The 16,867-nt window shown below is 33.0% G+C and overlaps 2 protein-coding genes across 3 annotated transcripts; both read right to left on the reverse strand.

Annotated features, from left to right (window-relative positions):
- Positions 1-23: 23 nt before the first annotated feature.
- Positions 24-9,157, reverse strand: LOC140046167 (protein FRA10AC1 homolog). Of its 2 annotated transcripts, none has more exons than XM_072090713.1 (9): positions 9,053-9,157; positions 8,687-8,721; positions 8,531-8,576; positions 8,034-8,110; positions 7,332-7,500; positions 6,998-7,157; positions 1,699-1,917; positions 1,046-1,109; positions 24-674 (listed from the first exon to the last, which is right to left on the reverse strand). In XM_072090713.1, the coding sequence occupies exons 1-9, from the start codon at positions 9,068-9,070 to the stop codon at positions 632-634; spliced, it is 831 nt and encodes a 276-aa protein (XP_071946814.1). In that variant the 5' UTR covers positions 9,071-9,157; the 3' UTR covers positions 24-631. The 2 variants fall into 2 exon arrangements, with proteins under 2 accessions (XP_071946814.1, XP_071946817.1); XM_072090716.1 differs by having other exon boundaries at positions 8,034-8,133; positions 9,053-9,083.
- A 3,879-nt stretch (positions 9,158-13,036) lies between these two features.
- On the reverse strand, positions 13,037-16,663 carry LOC140047523 (uncharacterized). The gene is made up of 7 exons (XM_072092566.1): positions 16,603-16,663; positions 15,649-15,939; positions 15,164-15,445; positions 14,571-14,783; positions 14,322-14,480; positions 13,732-13,900; positions 13,037-13,209 (listed from the first exon to the last, which is right to left on the reverse strand). The coding sequence occupies exons 1-7, from the start codon at positions 16,637-16,639 to the stop codon at positions 13,158-13,160; spliced, it is 1,203 nt and encodes a 400-aa protein (XP_071948667.1). The 5' UTR covers positions 16,640-16,663; the 3' UTR covers positions 13,037-13,157.
- Positions 16,664-16,867: the final 204 nt, after the last annotated feature.

A 16,867-nucleotide genomic window follows, 5' to 3' on the forward strand; every position in this document is an offset into this window, starting at 1 on the left:
ATTTATTTAATGAGGGTGTAAAAATAACAATATATAATTCTAGTAATTCTGCTTTTAAAATGCATCTCTACATTTTATTCAGCTTCACATTTTTACCTTTTAAAATATGTTATCACATATTTCAATTGTTGTAAACCTTTACAATATATATTATTATGGTATTTTAACTTGCTTTCTAAAGTTGATTTAATTCTTATAATGGTTTTATACATGTATATACTGCACCTATATGAGCAATCAGTGATTGGATATATGGTGAATTATAAATGTTTATTATTATTTTTATTCATATATCAAACAAACAAGGGAATAAAAAATTGAAAAGCATTGAATACACACTTCTGAAAATGTACTCAAGGTAAATAAACTTTAATGTATTTAATAATGACTATAACATTTCTTATAATCTACATCTAGTACACGAACGCCCAAGTGTTAACATTGCTTTATGTTTTGTATTAAAAATTGAGAGAGAAGTCAAAGATAAAGTTTCATATTTATTTAATCATAAATTATCTTCATCAGACCATCACACATCACACCTGTATAGGATGTGCACCAAAGTTATTTGTCAACAGAGATCAAACTTGTATACAGTTTTTTTGCCAGTAATCTCACATTGGATATGTGATTACAAAAACATATCCTCAAAGTATTCTTCAAATTCGTCTTCCCTGAAAAATAGAGAATACAGTTAATTGTATTACAATGGAGGATAATGTATTTCTACCTAGTACAGTACTACATTTATCAAACGTCACAATTACCAAATACTGTTTACAAATCAGTCCCTATAAAGAAAGCAAAATGATTCTAATATCCAGCATTATTTTAAATCCATTTCAGACAACTTTCTTAAAACTGAACTTTTTGGATTGGCTTAAAATAGTTTTGCTTAGTTATGCATGAATTGTTATATATTAAAAATAGTATTAATGTGACTACTGGTAACGTAATAATAAAATTGTTAAATAATCATCCAGAAATATTGTATTTTTGGTTAACCCCACTTATTCGTGTCGTAATGATTAACAAACGTCCTTACCTTGTTTTCTTTTCAGGTATACTTACAGGACCTGACCACACATTGGATTCTTTATGAGTATAGCCTAAAAAACAATGTAAAACAAACATGACAAAGCAAAGTAACAATAGAAAGGATATGTATGCATATATATAAAACGATTTATAGATTAACATCAAGAAAGAGAGAGTCAATAGATGATAAAATATTACAAAGATTGACAGCTAATTGGCGTAAAGGCGGTTTATATGAGAATTAACTACCGACATAAATCGACTAAATTTCATATTGCCGTTTCTATTTAAAGCTCTGTCTACACTATCAAACTAGTTTGAAAAAAAAAATATGTGCCCAAATATGGTAGTGGTATTCATTCATTCATAATGGTATATTTATTAAAATCATCTTCACAGAAAAACTGAATTGCGACAATTTTTTACATTATTAAAAGGTACTTAATATATTTAAAATGTTTTAAAAAGATAGCATAAAATAACATCAAAAATTGAGAACCACACAATACATCATATAAAAACATTAAAATAAACGAGCACAACATCAAAACAAGTAAAAATCTAAATGACATCATCATGTCCATATATGGGCACATCACATTTTTTTATCACATAAAGTTTGATAGTGTAGACAGAGCTTATAAAACAATAGTGACTTACTTCCTTCTTTACTTGTAGAGTTGTCTTCGTCCTCCTCGTCCTCATCATTACTCGATTCTTCACTTGAACTACCATGTTTTGACTTCTTATATTTTCTTTTATGTTTCCTTTTATGTTTCTTACTTGATTTTTTAATCTGTTTTTGCTTTCGTGGAATCTTTGTAACTTCTTTTTTCTGGTGACAATAGTTTAATTTATATGAGCAGTCAGGACAAAGACCTTGAAATTATAAACATTATAAAAGTAGTTATTTAGAGGTTTTCAACATAATTTTTATTATTAAGCAAAGAGAAACGATCCCCTTCTCTTTCTGTTTAATAGTGTACCAAGTTCTTTTACATGCAGTACACGGGACCAACAGTTTTACATCCCATCTGAAGGACAGCAAATACATAAACATTCAAAATAATTATTATTATGCAAAGAGAAACAATCCCCCTTCTCTTTTTTCGAATAGTGTACCAAGTTTTTTAACATGCAGTATATGTACACAGGACCGACAGCTTTACATCCCATGCGAAGGACAGGAAATACATAAACATTCAACATAATTATTATTATGCAAAGAGAAACGATCCCCTTCTCTTTTTTCGAATACAGTACCAAGTTTTTTAAGATGCAGTATATGTACACAGGACCGACAGCTTTACTTCCCATCCGAAAGATGAGGAAATACATATGTAATGAAGCAATATGAAAGGTTTTATTATACCAATACTGGCAGTGTACAAGAGTCAACAAGCCACTAAGTAAACATGACCATGGTAAGTAATGAAATTATTGCTTATCAGTATTAACCTTAAAAGATAACACACTAAATACAACATTGTACCGTTATTATATGCTTCTGTTTGGACTAAAAAACACATTACTATTTCATCATTCTGGTGATTGTGTTGTAGCCACCAGTACAGTTGGTAAGGTGGATAGGTTTCAACCTGACCACTTTTTCATAGAGCCTTTGACAACCCAGTGGACCCGCTTAAACAGAGATTGTTCCTATTTCTTGCGACAACTGAACTACTTTTTTTCTTGTGGCTACATCACTGTATATGTTTGGGTTAGGCTTACCTAGGCACAAACGTGCTATATCAGTGAGTATAAGAGGGTCAGTTGGGTACAAAAGATAAACAAGCATTCAGCTAAGAAATTCTGTTTTGCAATTAAGTATAAGGAATACTTAGTTGCCGTTACCAAACCATAAGGATAACAGAAAGGAATAGGTTAGTAACCTATGGATGAATTCTAAATATAGAATTAATATTGAAGAATTTTTAAGAATTACAGAAACATATCCAGCAAAATGCAGTCTATGTCTAGTACGCTGAAACGAAAGCTGTCACGAATACCATCCGAAGGGTTTGGGCTTGGAAGCACTCTGCAACTTAAACCTCATGAAATCGCATATAAAGACTTGGACATTCAAGGGAGTTTAGAACGCAAGAATGGACTTAAGGCATCCAGAGTTCTTTGGTCTAAGAAGGCAACAGTCCTGTGGGAAGTCGATAGTATCGGACAAGATATCAGCGATTTGTTTGAAATAAAACATTCAAATGTTTTGAGAGTTTTTGGTTCAGTTGTTTCTGATAAACCATCTATTCCTATGTTACTTTTAGAATATGCATCTGGAGGCAACTTATTCAACTACATTCATCGATCAGATACACCTATACCAAAACAGCAATTTGTTAACTTTGTCTACGATTTATTTCAAGCCGTTGCTTATCTACATCAGTCTAACATTGTGCATAAGTATATCAAATCCAAGAACTTCTTGGTCTTCCCACAAGGTCTCAAAATCTGTAATTTCAGTAAATTAAAAACTGAAAAGAACAGTAATGAAGAAAGCGAGGACTGGAGATGGTCAGCCCCTGAAACATTGATTCACCCGCAACACGCAAGTAAACAGTCGGATATTTACTCTCTTTTGATAGTTGTATGGGAACTGTTAACCGGTAAGCTACCGTATGCAGAGCTAGACAACAGGTGCAAACAAAGAATTATTAATGAAAATCTTAGACCATCACTCCCAACGACCATTAAAAGAAGCATGGTTAAGATGTTCAGCAACAGTTGGCACCAAGACCCTGTTAAGCGCCCCAGCCTCGCTGATACGCAGCAAGACCTTTGCTTGTACGCACTTGAACACGGCTTGGCCTACTATAAATTCAACCAATCATCGTTTGACATGTTATCTGTCAAAGGCAAAGAAAAACTACAGGAATGTAAATCCGTCTTGGATGTTATAGCTGTATCAAACCGGACAGTAGCTGTTCACACAATCACAAACAACAGAACGTACAATGTTGATATATTCCTCATTCACAATGACTCATTTGTAGCAGTGAATTCTGTAAGTGATGAAAATTTGAATCAGATAACCTTATACAGGATCTGCGAAATGAAACAGAAGATCGTTGCGATTGGTGGAAAACTTGATTTTGATGACATCATCCTGACGACTATAAACATCGACGGTCAACGAGAAGATGAATGTTTATTAAAAAGCCATTTTGCTTGGTATAAATGTCAAAGTATAGCTTGTGACAAGCATGGTAACAGGTATATACTGATACTGCAAGCTACCCATACCTGGCAATGCTTGAAGTATGATAAAGATGGTAGACCATGTGGTTTAATATTCACACACAGAGGTCTTAGTGTGGCACCGAAAATACTAATACAAAACAATTCTCTCTGGTGCGCACTTGAATCAAATATTGGAGTTTATGATCTTGTAGGAAATAGACTAACTACTTTGAAGTTCTCGTTTGAAGATCTTGCAATCTCTAAAGCCGGTTTCCTGGTTACAACAGTTGCGTATGAAAATAACTTACATCTGCTAAGCTATACAGGTGCACATATAAAAACGTTTACAATTGAAAAAGATGAGAATGATGACACACAGGTTACATTCCTAACAGATAAGAGTATGGTTCTTACAACCAATGATACTATTGAGTTAGTTGAGCTTTTCAGTATTGACTAACATGTGGTGGTCGACTGGTTATGATGTATTACTGCATTGGCTACCAATCCAGCAGAGAATTCATTTTAAGATCGCACTGTATCTGTACAACAGTGTTCATAAAGTTGCCCCGAAATATATGCAAGATATCATTAATTTGCATGAGCCTCGTCGTTCTGGCCTTAGATCATCCATGGACAATTTACGCCTTTCTGTCCTTGCCACAAAAATTGGTTTTGCCAACAGTGCTTTGGAACAGCATCCCTGACACGCTCCTAGTTTTAAGAAACAACTAAAACATATTTGTTCCCTAAGTAGCATTTTCATTTACTTTTTGTATGTGGTTTTTGATAATCTCTCTGTACAGCGCTTCTGGAAAAGCGCTTTATAAATAATAATAACAATAATATTATAACACACCTAAATATATTTTTGTCATTTGATTGGATGGTAAAATGAATGTTTTGTATTCATGGAATGGTACAAATAATGTTATTCAGTGAAATATGAAATTTTATTATCATCTTTCCACAAAGGAAATTATTTGTACTATCGCACTTATTAACATTTATTTGTATTATTATCAAGTAATTAATTTGGGTCAAATCATAAAAATAGTAATTAGGTTATATGCATTATCATGCATATAACCTCTTGATTCTGTCAAAATCTTTATTTATTTATTTATTCTTTCCTTAGCACTATTTTGTCCGTGAATTATCTTGATATCAGTTTCATCTATCTAAGTCAATTTTTCAGAGTATATTCCTTATGGCCAGGAATCGATGTGGTTATATTTTCACGATGCGTAATCAAAAATTACGCGGTCTACGCGCGATTTTACGAAATCACGTTTGTAATCATATCTTCACAAGCATGAATCACAATTAAACAAAATTTGGTACTCATAAATTTCAGGTCATATTTCATCATATGGCAATACAATTACGTGCGTAGCGCATATAACGCTTGCGTACGCGCGCTTAAAATGTTCAAAATTGTCAAAATTTATTTTCGATGAAATTAGAGTACGTTTCAGGCAATTTTAGGCGTTTAAAAAATTGCCATGAGTGCGCAGATTTTTGCACGCGCACTGCGCGTTATACGTTAATGCGCACTCTTTTTGTCCGATTTCGGTTGTACAACCTTTCTTTAATAATATCATCATATTTTATTCACTTTTCAACGCGTAATTGCCTTATACGAGCACGTCAAAAGTGACAGGCTACGCACGTGTAAGTTAACAAAATGGTGAAAATATGCTAAATTTTAAAATTAATATAGATCGTCAGAATGCTCGGGAACACATATTTTTTATTTCATTTTCTTGAAGTGTATGTATCTTATGTATGATTTATTATTAAACTAAGGGAACAAAAGTTGATTAAGCCATAATTAATTGCATATTAAATTTAAAAAAATTCATTTTGACAATCAAACAAATTATGACATTTTCTTAGGCCAAAATAACAAACTTAACATTAACTTTCTTCCTCCAAAAGTTCATATATTAAAGTTAAAAGTATATAGTTTGACAGTGCATCATTTTTGTACATTTTTAGAGATGTCATCATAGTAAAAAATTATAATTCATTGCGGTATGTAATAATCTATCTGCACCAAAGTGGTTACTGCATAGTAAATACACGGAGGAATTTTTCTACAATTTTTAGACAGTTGTGTATGGCTCGGTGGTGTGTGCTCGTGTCTATGGCACTCAAGGTACCGAGATCGAGTCTCACCTTGGGAAACGAAATAAGATTTTCTTTTTATTATCCGTATTGTTTGTTCAAATTTATTTCTTAGTGTATATATTATACACATGATTTATAATGAAATCTAGATAAAAAATAACTTATGTCTTTATTATTATGTAACAGCAAATGTGGTTTATGACATTATACGCAGAGGGATCTTTGATCGGATTGTGATACCGGCTATTGTATTCGCGTTAGCAAGGTCCTATCATATATTATAAATAATTAAAGAATCTGAGAAAATCAATGAATCAAAATATCTTTTAAAAATCAATTATCTTTATTAAAATCAATGCATATAACCTATAATTCGTCATAGTGACGAATTAAATCTAGTTTCAATTAAGAACATAAATAAGCCATATCAAATTATTCATACAATAAATGAACAATCATGAATAGCCTTATTACCTGGAGTAATCTTTTTAATGATATTTTTTTTTTCATCATTGATATTATGTTCAATAAATTAATATTAAAATCATTGTTGTGTTTGTCATTTGTAATCAGTCATGGTTTTAAATGCAACAAAGGTACCAAAAATTTTGGAACCCAAGTATAGGAGACAACTTACGTAATTTCACTAGAGCGTTTTTCTTTTCACCATGTTCCATGTAACCAAAGTTTACCTCCCATGTTTTTAAACCCTCCGATTCGGAACATCGTTTATTACCGCATGAGAACTGTCCTTTTCCTGTAATAACTTCATTGTCTACTCGCCACCTAAGAGCAATCTTAAAAACAAGTATGTTAGAGCGAGTCAAGTGAACGAGCGGTTACAACAAAGGAACCTAAAGAGCCAGCAATATCGACATGGGTTAGAGGCCGACTCGCTTCTAGTTCTGGTGGTGTATCCTCAAAAAATATTCTTATTATGATAGGAAAAAACCATAATATTTTTGACTAACTTTATTATCTTTGTAACAGCTTAAGTCAGATATACAATATTCTTTGAACAGTTTATCCCAGTATTTTTTTGCAAGTTCCTTAGCCCAGTTTTTGTCTTCTTCATCAGCAGCTGTCCAAAGAAAGCGATGATTTTCATGGATCACATCAATATCTGTTTTATCATTTGACCTGAAATTAAAATCAATAATTTTGTCATCCATTTTTTTCACTTTTTAATTAATTGGAATGGTGCATATAGTATATCAATTGTGTTGTGTAGCGCTATGTAAATTGTATATGAATAATACTGTCAAATTATAGTGCTCCTATTCGGTATATGCAGAGGTGTTGATGATAAGAAACCAAACAGACAAAGAAGGATTTACATTGAACCAGGACATCATTCTGGAAACCTAAAGCCTTGTCTACACTATCAAACTTTATGTGACAAAAAAGTGTGATGTGCCCAAATATGTTAGCGATATGCTTAAATATGGTAGTGATATGACATCATCATGTCCATATATGCGCACATCCCATTTTTCGTCACATAAAGTTTGATAGTGTGAATAAGGCTTTAAATATGTCTTTTACGTTAGCAATGCTATCAAGACACAGTGTCCATCTTTCCCAAGATACATTTCTCAACAAGTTGCATGTAACTTCTGGATGGAAAGAAAAACAGATGTATATATTATTACATTTAATAATGTGTGGCATACCTGTCCCGTTGGAGTATTTGAGTTGCTCCAGGATAATACAGCATGTAGTTATTCACAAACTGCTTATGTCTTGTGTACTAGGCAGAACATTAAGGTAAACCTTTAAACAAGCCAATGAGTAATAAAACTTTCATGTGCACTTACATAATAGTTAATGGTTTTAAATTTGTATAGCGTATAATACAAATAGTCTCTATGCACTGTGGACTCTTTTCAACTACATGCTTCTCCCCAAAGGATCATGTCATGTCAGTGCAGACACTTTAAGGCTCTCTCTCATCTGTCCACGACACAGTGGCTGTGTGTGTAGTAGTACACCGGGGTAAACCCTACTCATCTCGAAAGATGTATTAGGTTCTTTAAAGTGCACACAAGCTACAGTAGATGTGTGTACACTGGACCTACAGTTTATAGTCCATCTGAGAAAATTCGTTCTACCACCAGAACCAAGTAGTGACTGAGCCTCAAAGATTTTATTTTACAAAATAAAAGGATACTGCATCTACTGCCAATAGGTTAACCCTATAGTTTGCTTGCTTATACCTGTGAAATTAATCAAATCAAACATTCATTATTTTATTGTGCATTATTGATCTCTGCATTAAAGAAAAGGATAATTTCACTTTCTTTATTAATAATAAAGCATACTGTACCTTTTAGTCTGACTTGCACCTTCATCTCTGGATGCCTAATAATGAATAAGAAAAATAATATTAGGGCTAAGCCTACGGGAAATGATTTAACGCATTCAATTTTATACACTTTTTTGTGGTACGAATAGACCAGACCCACAGCCAAAGGTGCGTCAAAGTGGGTGTGGGCCTAGGCTAACTTGTCATCAGCATACACAGTTGGCCTGACTAGAGGAGCGCCTCCTAGATCTAACTTTAGGTTATAAACTAAGCTTAAATTATTTTAATCGAGGCACCTCTTACTTTGGTTTTTTTTAAATTAATTGCACCATAAATGTAGTGACTGAGCATAATAGTAAAATTATTATTATTAAAATAAGTTCTTACCCTTTTTAACTTCTCCATATTGAGAAATTGTTGAATGCAATTAATGTAACGGAAGTCACACGTGCTATGGCGCTGCCCTCATGCGGTGGTGTGTAGATTGTTAACGTACAAATGGGAAAATTTTTGTTAGCAAATAATACATTGTTGTACTATGGAAAGCCAAACCCGCCAAAAATACATAATACATACCATCCACCAATAATTAATTCGTACAAAATTCAAACCATCCAATATTATCTCATGCAGTTCAATGAAAACTTAAACCATTCACCTAGTATCTACACCATCCAATACAATGTGTGACCATCTACCACTAGCCCAAACGACAATACGCCGAACAAACTACCCATAACACAAACCATCTAAAGAATGTTGAGCCCAGGCAGCAATAATTGAATTAATCTAACGTTAATACAAGTATATATTAGCCAACTCATTTATCAACATTTCATGTAGTTCATGAACATTTCAAACAAAGCATCTTAATTTTAGTTCATCGAATTATAATTCTAATTCATTGCCTGTTTTATACACCGTTCGTCTGTTCAACAGTTGAAACAACTGTTTTGCACACGATACGCCCGTTCGTGAGTTCAAACCATGATATTTGAAGCATCGACTTTCCAAACAGCGATTTTTCGCACCGAACGTATTTTCTTGAGTTAAAGTGGTTGCATTTCAATCACTTGCTTTTGATTGGCCAGTATTACACACCGTTCGCTTGTTCGTGATTTCAAACCATGATATTTGAAGCATCGACTTTCCAAATGGCGATTTTTCGCACCGAACGTATTTTCTTGAGTTAAAGTGGTTGCATTTCAATCACCTACTTTCGATTGGCCAGTATTACACACCGTTCGCTTGTTCGTGATTTCATGTGATAACATTTCATTCGACAATTTTTCAAACGTTAGTTTTTGACTCCGCTTACGTATATGTCAGTTGATATACTATTTTTTAATTTTCATACTTTCCATAGTCAGTTTTGTACATCATTCGCATTTACGCATGTAAAGTGTAGATATTCCACTCGACAAGTTTTAAAACGGTAGTTTTTTTTTTATTGTTTAATTGTAACTGTTGGCGCCGATTTTATATTGGGGGGGGGGGGAGGTGTTCGGTACTGAATTTGAACAGTACACATTTTTAAATATGGTACCTCTACACGTTGGGTTATTTAATGCATGATGAATAACAAAATAATTATGATTTAATAACAATACACATGTTTTTATTTAATCCATGATAAATATTCGTAAAATATGTTTATTCGGATATTTATTAATTACGTCTCCACTATAGTCTATAAAACATAATGAATGTCATTATTTAAAAAAAATAGGCCTACCCCGTAAACAAATGGAAGCTTCTCAACAACAGTTAATTTATGCATCATAGAGAGCACAGAGCAGAAAATGGCTCTAGACCGGCCTCATCTAGCAGCCGCCGCACGCGTGTTTTTTTTTTCCAGGACGAACGTAGGCAGAAGACTGAAGTCATGAATAATTCATTACCTTAATTATTTTATATTATAAAGAATTGAAAGATAGCTGATCTACTTCCTAAATATACTAAACCTAACCCTCTAAATAATCTCTCTCAACTATTAAAAAAAATATGTTCATGAAAGAGCTCGAACCGAGGGCTTCAGCGTAATAGGTTAAAGCCTTTACCACTAGACCAAACATTTCGGTTGGCAAACGTTGTTTACACTAATTATTTAATCTCTCTGCATTCTTATATAGCGCCCTCTATAATGTTCCCTATTACGTCATAATTAATTATGAATTATTCATGATTTCTGCCCCCACGTTCGTCCTGGAAAAAAAAATTACGCCCGCCGCACAGGGGGGGGAGAGAGAAGCACGACACCAGCTCTCTCTCTCCCCTGTCTCTCCCCCACAGGCGGGTGAGGTGGGTGTTACCCCGGGCCTAGTTGTGGGGCGTAAAATTGTAACACTAACAGGCCCACAAGCTAAATTATATTATTTCATTCTGTTTTTTTTCCATTATTTAAGTTTGTGATAATGTGTGTAACCAGGGAGATGTAAAATAAATTTATAAATTAGTTTACATCTCCCTGTGTGTGTAACGTAGGCCTAGGCCTAAGTAAGTGTCATACAGTCGTAAAGTTGACATTCACCCCCCGCCCCTCAATATTAAATCGGCGCCAACAGTTACAATTTAACAATAAAACAATAAATGTGCGAAAAACTACCGTTTAAAACTTGTCGAGTGGAATATCTACACTTTACATGCGTAAATGCGAATGATGTACAAAACTGACTATGGAAAGTATGAAAATTAAAAAATAGTATATCAACTGACATATACGTAAGCAGAGTCAAAAACTAACGTTTGAAAAATTGTCGAATGAAATGTTATCACATGAAATCACGAACAAGCGAACGGTGTGTAATACTGGCCAATCGAAAGTAGGTGATTGAAATGCAACCACTTTAACTCAAGAAAATACGTTCGGTGCGAAAAATCGCCATTTGGAAAGTCGATGCTTCAAATATCATGGTTTGAAATCACGAACAAGCGAACGGTGTGTAATACTGGCCAATCAAAAGCAAGTGATTGAAATGCAACCACTTTAACTCAAGAAAATACGTTCGGTGCGAAAAATCGCTGTTTGGAAAGTCGATGCTTCAAATATCATGGTTTGAACTCACGAACGGGCGTATCGTGTGCAAAACAGTTGTTTCAACTGTTGAACAGACGAACGGTGTATAAAACAGGCAATGAATTAGAATTATAATTCGATGAACTAAAATTAAGATGCTTTGTTTGAAATGTTCATGAACTACATGAAATGTTGATAAATGAGTTGGCTAATATATACTTGTATTAACGTTAGATTAATTCAATTATTGCTGCCTGGGCTCAACATTCTTTAGATGGTTTGTGTTATGGGTAGTTTGTTCGGCGTATTGTCGTTTGGGCTAGTGGTAGATGGTCACACATTGTATTGGATGGTGTAGATACTAGGTGAATGGTTTAAGTTTTCATTGAACTGCATGAGATAATATTGGATGGTTTGAATTTTGTACGAATTAATTATTGGTGGATGGTATGTATTATGTATTTTTGGCGGGTTTGGCTTTCCATATTGTACACATGTCTTCTTTCAAATGCTGTTGAAAATTAGCAGAAATATCAATTATTCAATGAAATACAACCAGATTACTAACACCCACCAAAATGGGCATGATGTGATTTATAATTAAATAGCTGTTAGATTTTGTGTATTTTTGCGATTAACCAACATATTTTTATTTTGTTACACGTTTCCATGGCAACAAAATGTCCATAAATTATTAAAAATTGTGCATTTATAATACAATTAACTAGTAAAAAAATGGGCATAATGTGATTCATAATTAAAGAACTATCTTTGATTTGTATGTATTTTTGCGATTAAAGGACATCTTTTTAATAATTAATCATTTAATATATATGAAGAAAGAACAATGATTAATTTTTTAAATGTCCAGAGGCGTTTTTTGTAAGAAATATTTCTTGTTTATAAATATATTGATTTTATAATATTACATGAGAAATTAAACGTAATGTGAACACTTAATGGAACAAAATATTAAATAGAATAAATTACATTCATATGTATTCTAACTTTATTTCAACTGTTCTCAATCAAACACATAAAAAATACATTGACTAATTGTCAACTTTACATAAATTTATTTTTATTTTATTACTGTATTTATATAATATTAGTGAAAAATTTAAATTACTATTTTAAAAAATCTATAGAGATCCAATGTGTATTTCAGCCATAAGTTAACATTACTAAAGTTGCATTATAGCTGTTTATAAAAATATATTATTGATAATCTTGATAAATGTTATCTTCGTCATAAATACATAAATAAATTAAAATGTTGTGGGAACGTACTAACCCATAACGCCTAACCCCCCCCCCCCCCCGCCACCAACTAACACCCCCCCCCCCCCCCCACACCAGTCATGCGTGTAAACTTACAACCACAAAGAACATAATGCACAAGACCGCTGGCAATTGGAATGGAATCATGGAATAACTATTTAAAAGAACATGATTCATTTTTCCATATCAAACATATTAATTCAGTTTGTCCCTGCTTTTCATTTCCTGAGTATATTCAATGGAATCTCTGAAAAAAGGGAAAGATTATAAATAAATACACATTGGTCACACAACAAGTAAAATTAAAGAATCTTTGTAAATCATAAAACTCTACGAAAATAAACTTTTTATATTTGGCTTCTACGTGTGAATTTGTAACTAAGGTAAGTAAATGTGATTGTTGTCTCTGCTTCAATCATTAATTACAGTTTCTCTATTTTAGGGAGTTGACTCTCTGGACACAGAGTTATGGAAGCAATGTTTTATTAAGACGTCTGTTAAGTATTATATCAGGAGTTAGTTAAGGCAACCAGGAAAGCCGGAATAAAGGTGAATACTCTGTGTGATTTAAATTTCTGACTGAAACTGGTGAAGCACCAGAAAAAAACTGGTTATCAAACAAAATTCATTTAAAACACAAGAAGTTTATTCGGCATTACGTCTGAATGTCTTAATTTTTAAAACCTTTTCTTAAGATAAGAAACCTTAATATTGTGAGTCTGAACGTAACCATACGCCTGGAAACTATGCTTTGCTACACAAATCTTACTTTGTAACTATTATGTAGCATTTAGTATCTTCAGATTCCTGTAATCTTATTTGTCGTTCAATTGCTCCGACCTTTCCTACTACATTATATCGAATAAGTAGCTGACAATCAATTTCTTTCATATCTTCCAACATGCAATTCGTTGTTGCTATTAAAACATTGCTATCCCCTACAAAGTTGAACAAAATACTTTAATTAACAATCAAAAAATCTGTTATTTATATTAGACATAATACAAAGATTTTGATTTATTTGATACCATATTTATTTAGAGTATCCAGTTTCTGTGAAGGAACTGATCATTAATGGCCCTCAAATAAACATAAATATTGGGGTTTTTAGAAAACTGTTACACTCTGATTAATATGGAACGATCCATTTGATGATCTGAGTCAGATATTGATATCTGGGTTTTCTAGATCTAGAAAACTCAGATATATCTGAGATCTAAATTTTCTAGATCTGAGTTTTCTAGACACCCTAAATATTGGATATAAATTCATTTTTGTATAAATATTGTACATATTGAAAACTAAAATTAAATGTTTCTGGTTTATTTAGTAATATAGATAGGACATGTGTTAACTCACCTTTATTGAAATTTGTCAGTGTCTGTTTGTTGGATATGCCAGATGAACAAAGGAGCTTTGGTTGAACTTTGAACTTTTGTGTACAAAGTTCCCGGTTTGCCTTGTCTATTGCAGAGTATACCTTCTTGGTGACTTCGTCATTGTCGGTAATTATCACACCTGTTGAAACAGACACAAGCATTAAGTACAAAAACGCTTGTAATTAACTTAAATTTTTTTACACCAAAATGTCATTTTAAAGTCACTGACCTCTGATAAGTGGATTCTTGAGAAATTCCAATTTCAGACGTTGTATAAGTTCTTTTATCGGGTCACTAGAAGATAAAATTCTGTCATCTGGACGTGGATGGCGATAGATAGTGGTATCTATTACTGTGGAGTCAGTGTGAATATCTGTTGCACTGTCTGTCTCTATATCATCAAGATTGATGGATTCTATACCACTTATTGTCTCGGAAAATGCTGAGGAAAGAAAAACAAATATTTTAAAGAAGTAGAAGAAATCGATAAATAAATATAAAAGATTTGTATAAAAGAGATTGAGTAAGTATGTAGAAAAAGAAGGCTGACATGGTATGGTCACATGCTCAGATTAAATGAAAACACACCAGCTAAGATAACACTCAGAGAAAAACCGAAAACAACATGTAAGGCAACGCTTGCTCAAAAACGTACAGAGACGATTATCGTTTAAGATGATGAGTGGCATGTGAAAATTCCCTAATATTATCAATTAAATCCCACATGTTCATACCACCCACATACAATTTTGGAACAGCATTAGCGCAAACTGAATATAAAGTTTCTGAAGTTCTTATTTACAAAATAATACATTGACCTACCATGTTCAGCTTTAGTCTTTTTAACCAAATCAACAAGATCAGGTCGATTAATTTCAGTTAACAAACGTTCAAGCTCATCGAGTTTACTCTCATCTATCAATCCACGGTCTTCTAATGCTGAAGCAAGATCTCTGAAGTCATTGATTTTTGCAAGGACATTCTTTGGTAGATGAACACTGTTTAAGTACTTTAAGCTGGCTTCATCTTCTTCTTCCAAGGCATGGTAGATGTCTATCATCATCTTCAGAAATACCTTTTTTGGTAATGCCATGCTTCGGTGGTCTGGTCAGTTGGAAAAAAACAAAATTCAACTTTGAAACATTATTCATCACAGTACTGTATTCAATTTGACCTCTACTACTTCTATACTCTTTTTAATATTATAATGGATATATAATCAAGCAGATGAATATCAAATATTGTTTATTAATAAAATACACTTATACACACCTCCAGTAGTTTAAAATAATGTGTTAACAACATACCATGTTTTATTTTATTCCCTTTTTTAAGGAAATCAACAAGATCAGGTCGATTAATTTCATTTAACATTCGTTCAAGTTCTTCAAAATTACTCTCATTGACCACCATATGATTTTCTAGTGCTGTAACCAGATCTGTAAATTTCTCAATATTTGCGAGCACATTCTCCGTGAGATGAACACGGTTTAAGTACTTTAGTTGATCTACTTCATCTTTGTTCAAGAAAATTTCCAAGTCTAGCATTAACTTTAGAAAAACCTTTTTTGGTAATGCCATATTTTGGGCTAGCAAATCTGTATAGAAAAACAAATTATTATACAGTTGACTCTCCCAATACCATTACCAGACTTTTTTCGGGGTCCAAAAAGTCTCAAATTCCTTTTTACCATTAAAAACACCTTCCGAATTCCAGACTTTCCAGAAAAGACATATTTGGCCAGCCCAAAGGTATTGGGAGAGTTGACTGTATTCTATTCTATCTTTTTTTGTTATATATTTTATTTAGCAAAATAACAAAAAAATTAGAATAGAGTACAGAGTGATGTCTGAATTCCATTTCCAAAATATTATTATCAATATTAATAAATAACTAAATTATAATTATTCAAAATTTGTACTAAAAAAATTAAAAATAGTATTAAATTATTTATATTTATTTATATACAGTTTTTTTAGGCTATTTATGTCGTATTTTCTATTGTTACTTTCACTTTTAAATGTTGTTTTTTTTACTACTACTCTAGTACTTAGTATAGTAGCCTAGGCCGATTTTTCCCTCATAGCCTAGGCTAGTAGCCGTAATTCCCCCATACTAGGCCCACTAGGCCTAGCCTAGGTAGGCCTATGATGGCTACTTACCACCCATCCATCCCCACACCACCACTCAAGTCTCCCGTAAATATTACTACTACTCTAGGCCTATTATGGTGGGTAAACTGCTTACAGAAATTACTTACTAGCTTGATAGTAAGTAGATTGGCAGGCTGTTGACATAAATTACATATAGAATATATAACGATAATTCAATTGTTCCGGCTCTCTCAAAACCAGCGTTGCCAGCGATAAAATTTAAATTATGCCGTATCCTGTCTCAAATAATGCCAGATTGGGAAAAATAATGCCAGATCCCCAAAATGTGGCCCTAAAGAGCGCCACCAACGGTTGTATGTCTAATAAACGTTTGTAAAACCCCAACTGACACAAAATAGGGCCTAAATTGTA

The sequence above is a fragment of the Antedon mediterranea genome, chromosome 4 (assembly GCF_964355755.1).
Source record: "Antedon mediterranea chromosome 4, ecAntMedi1.1, whole genome shotgun sequence".
Classification (NCBI taxonomy): Eukaryota; Metazoa; Echinodermata; class Crinoidea; order Comatulida; family Antedonidae; genus Antedon; species Antedon mediterranea.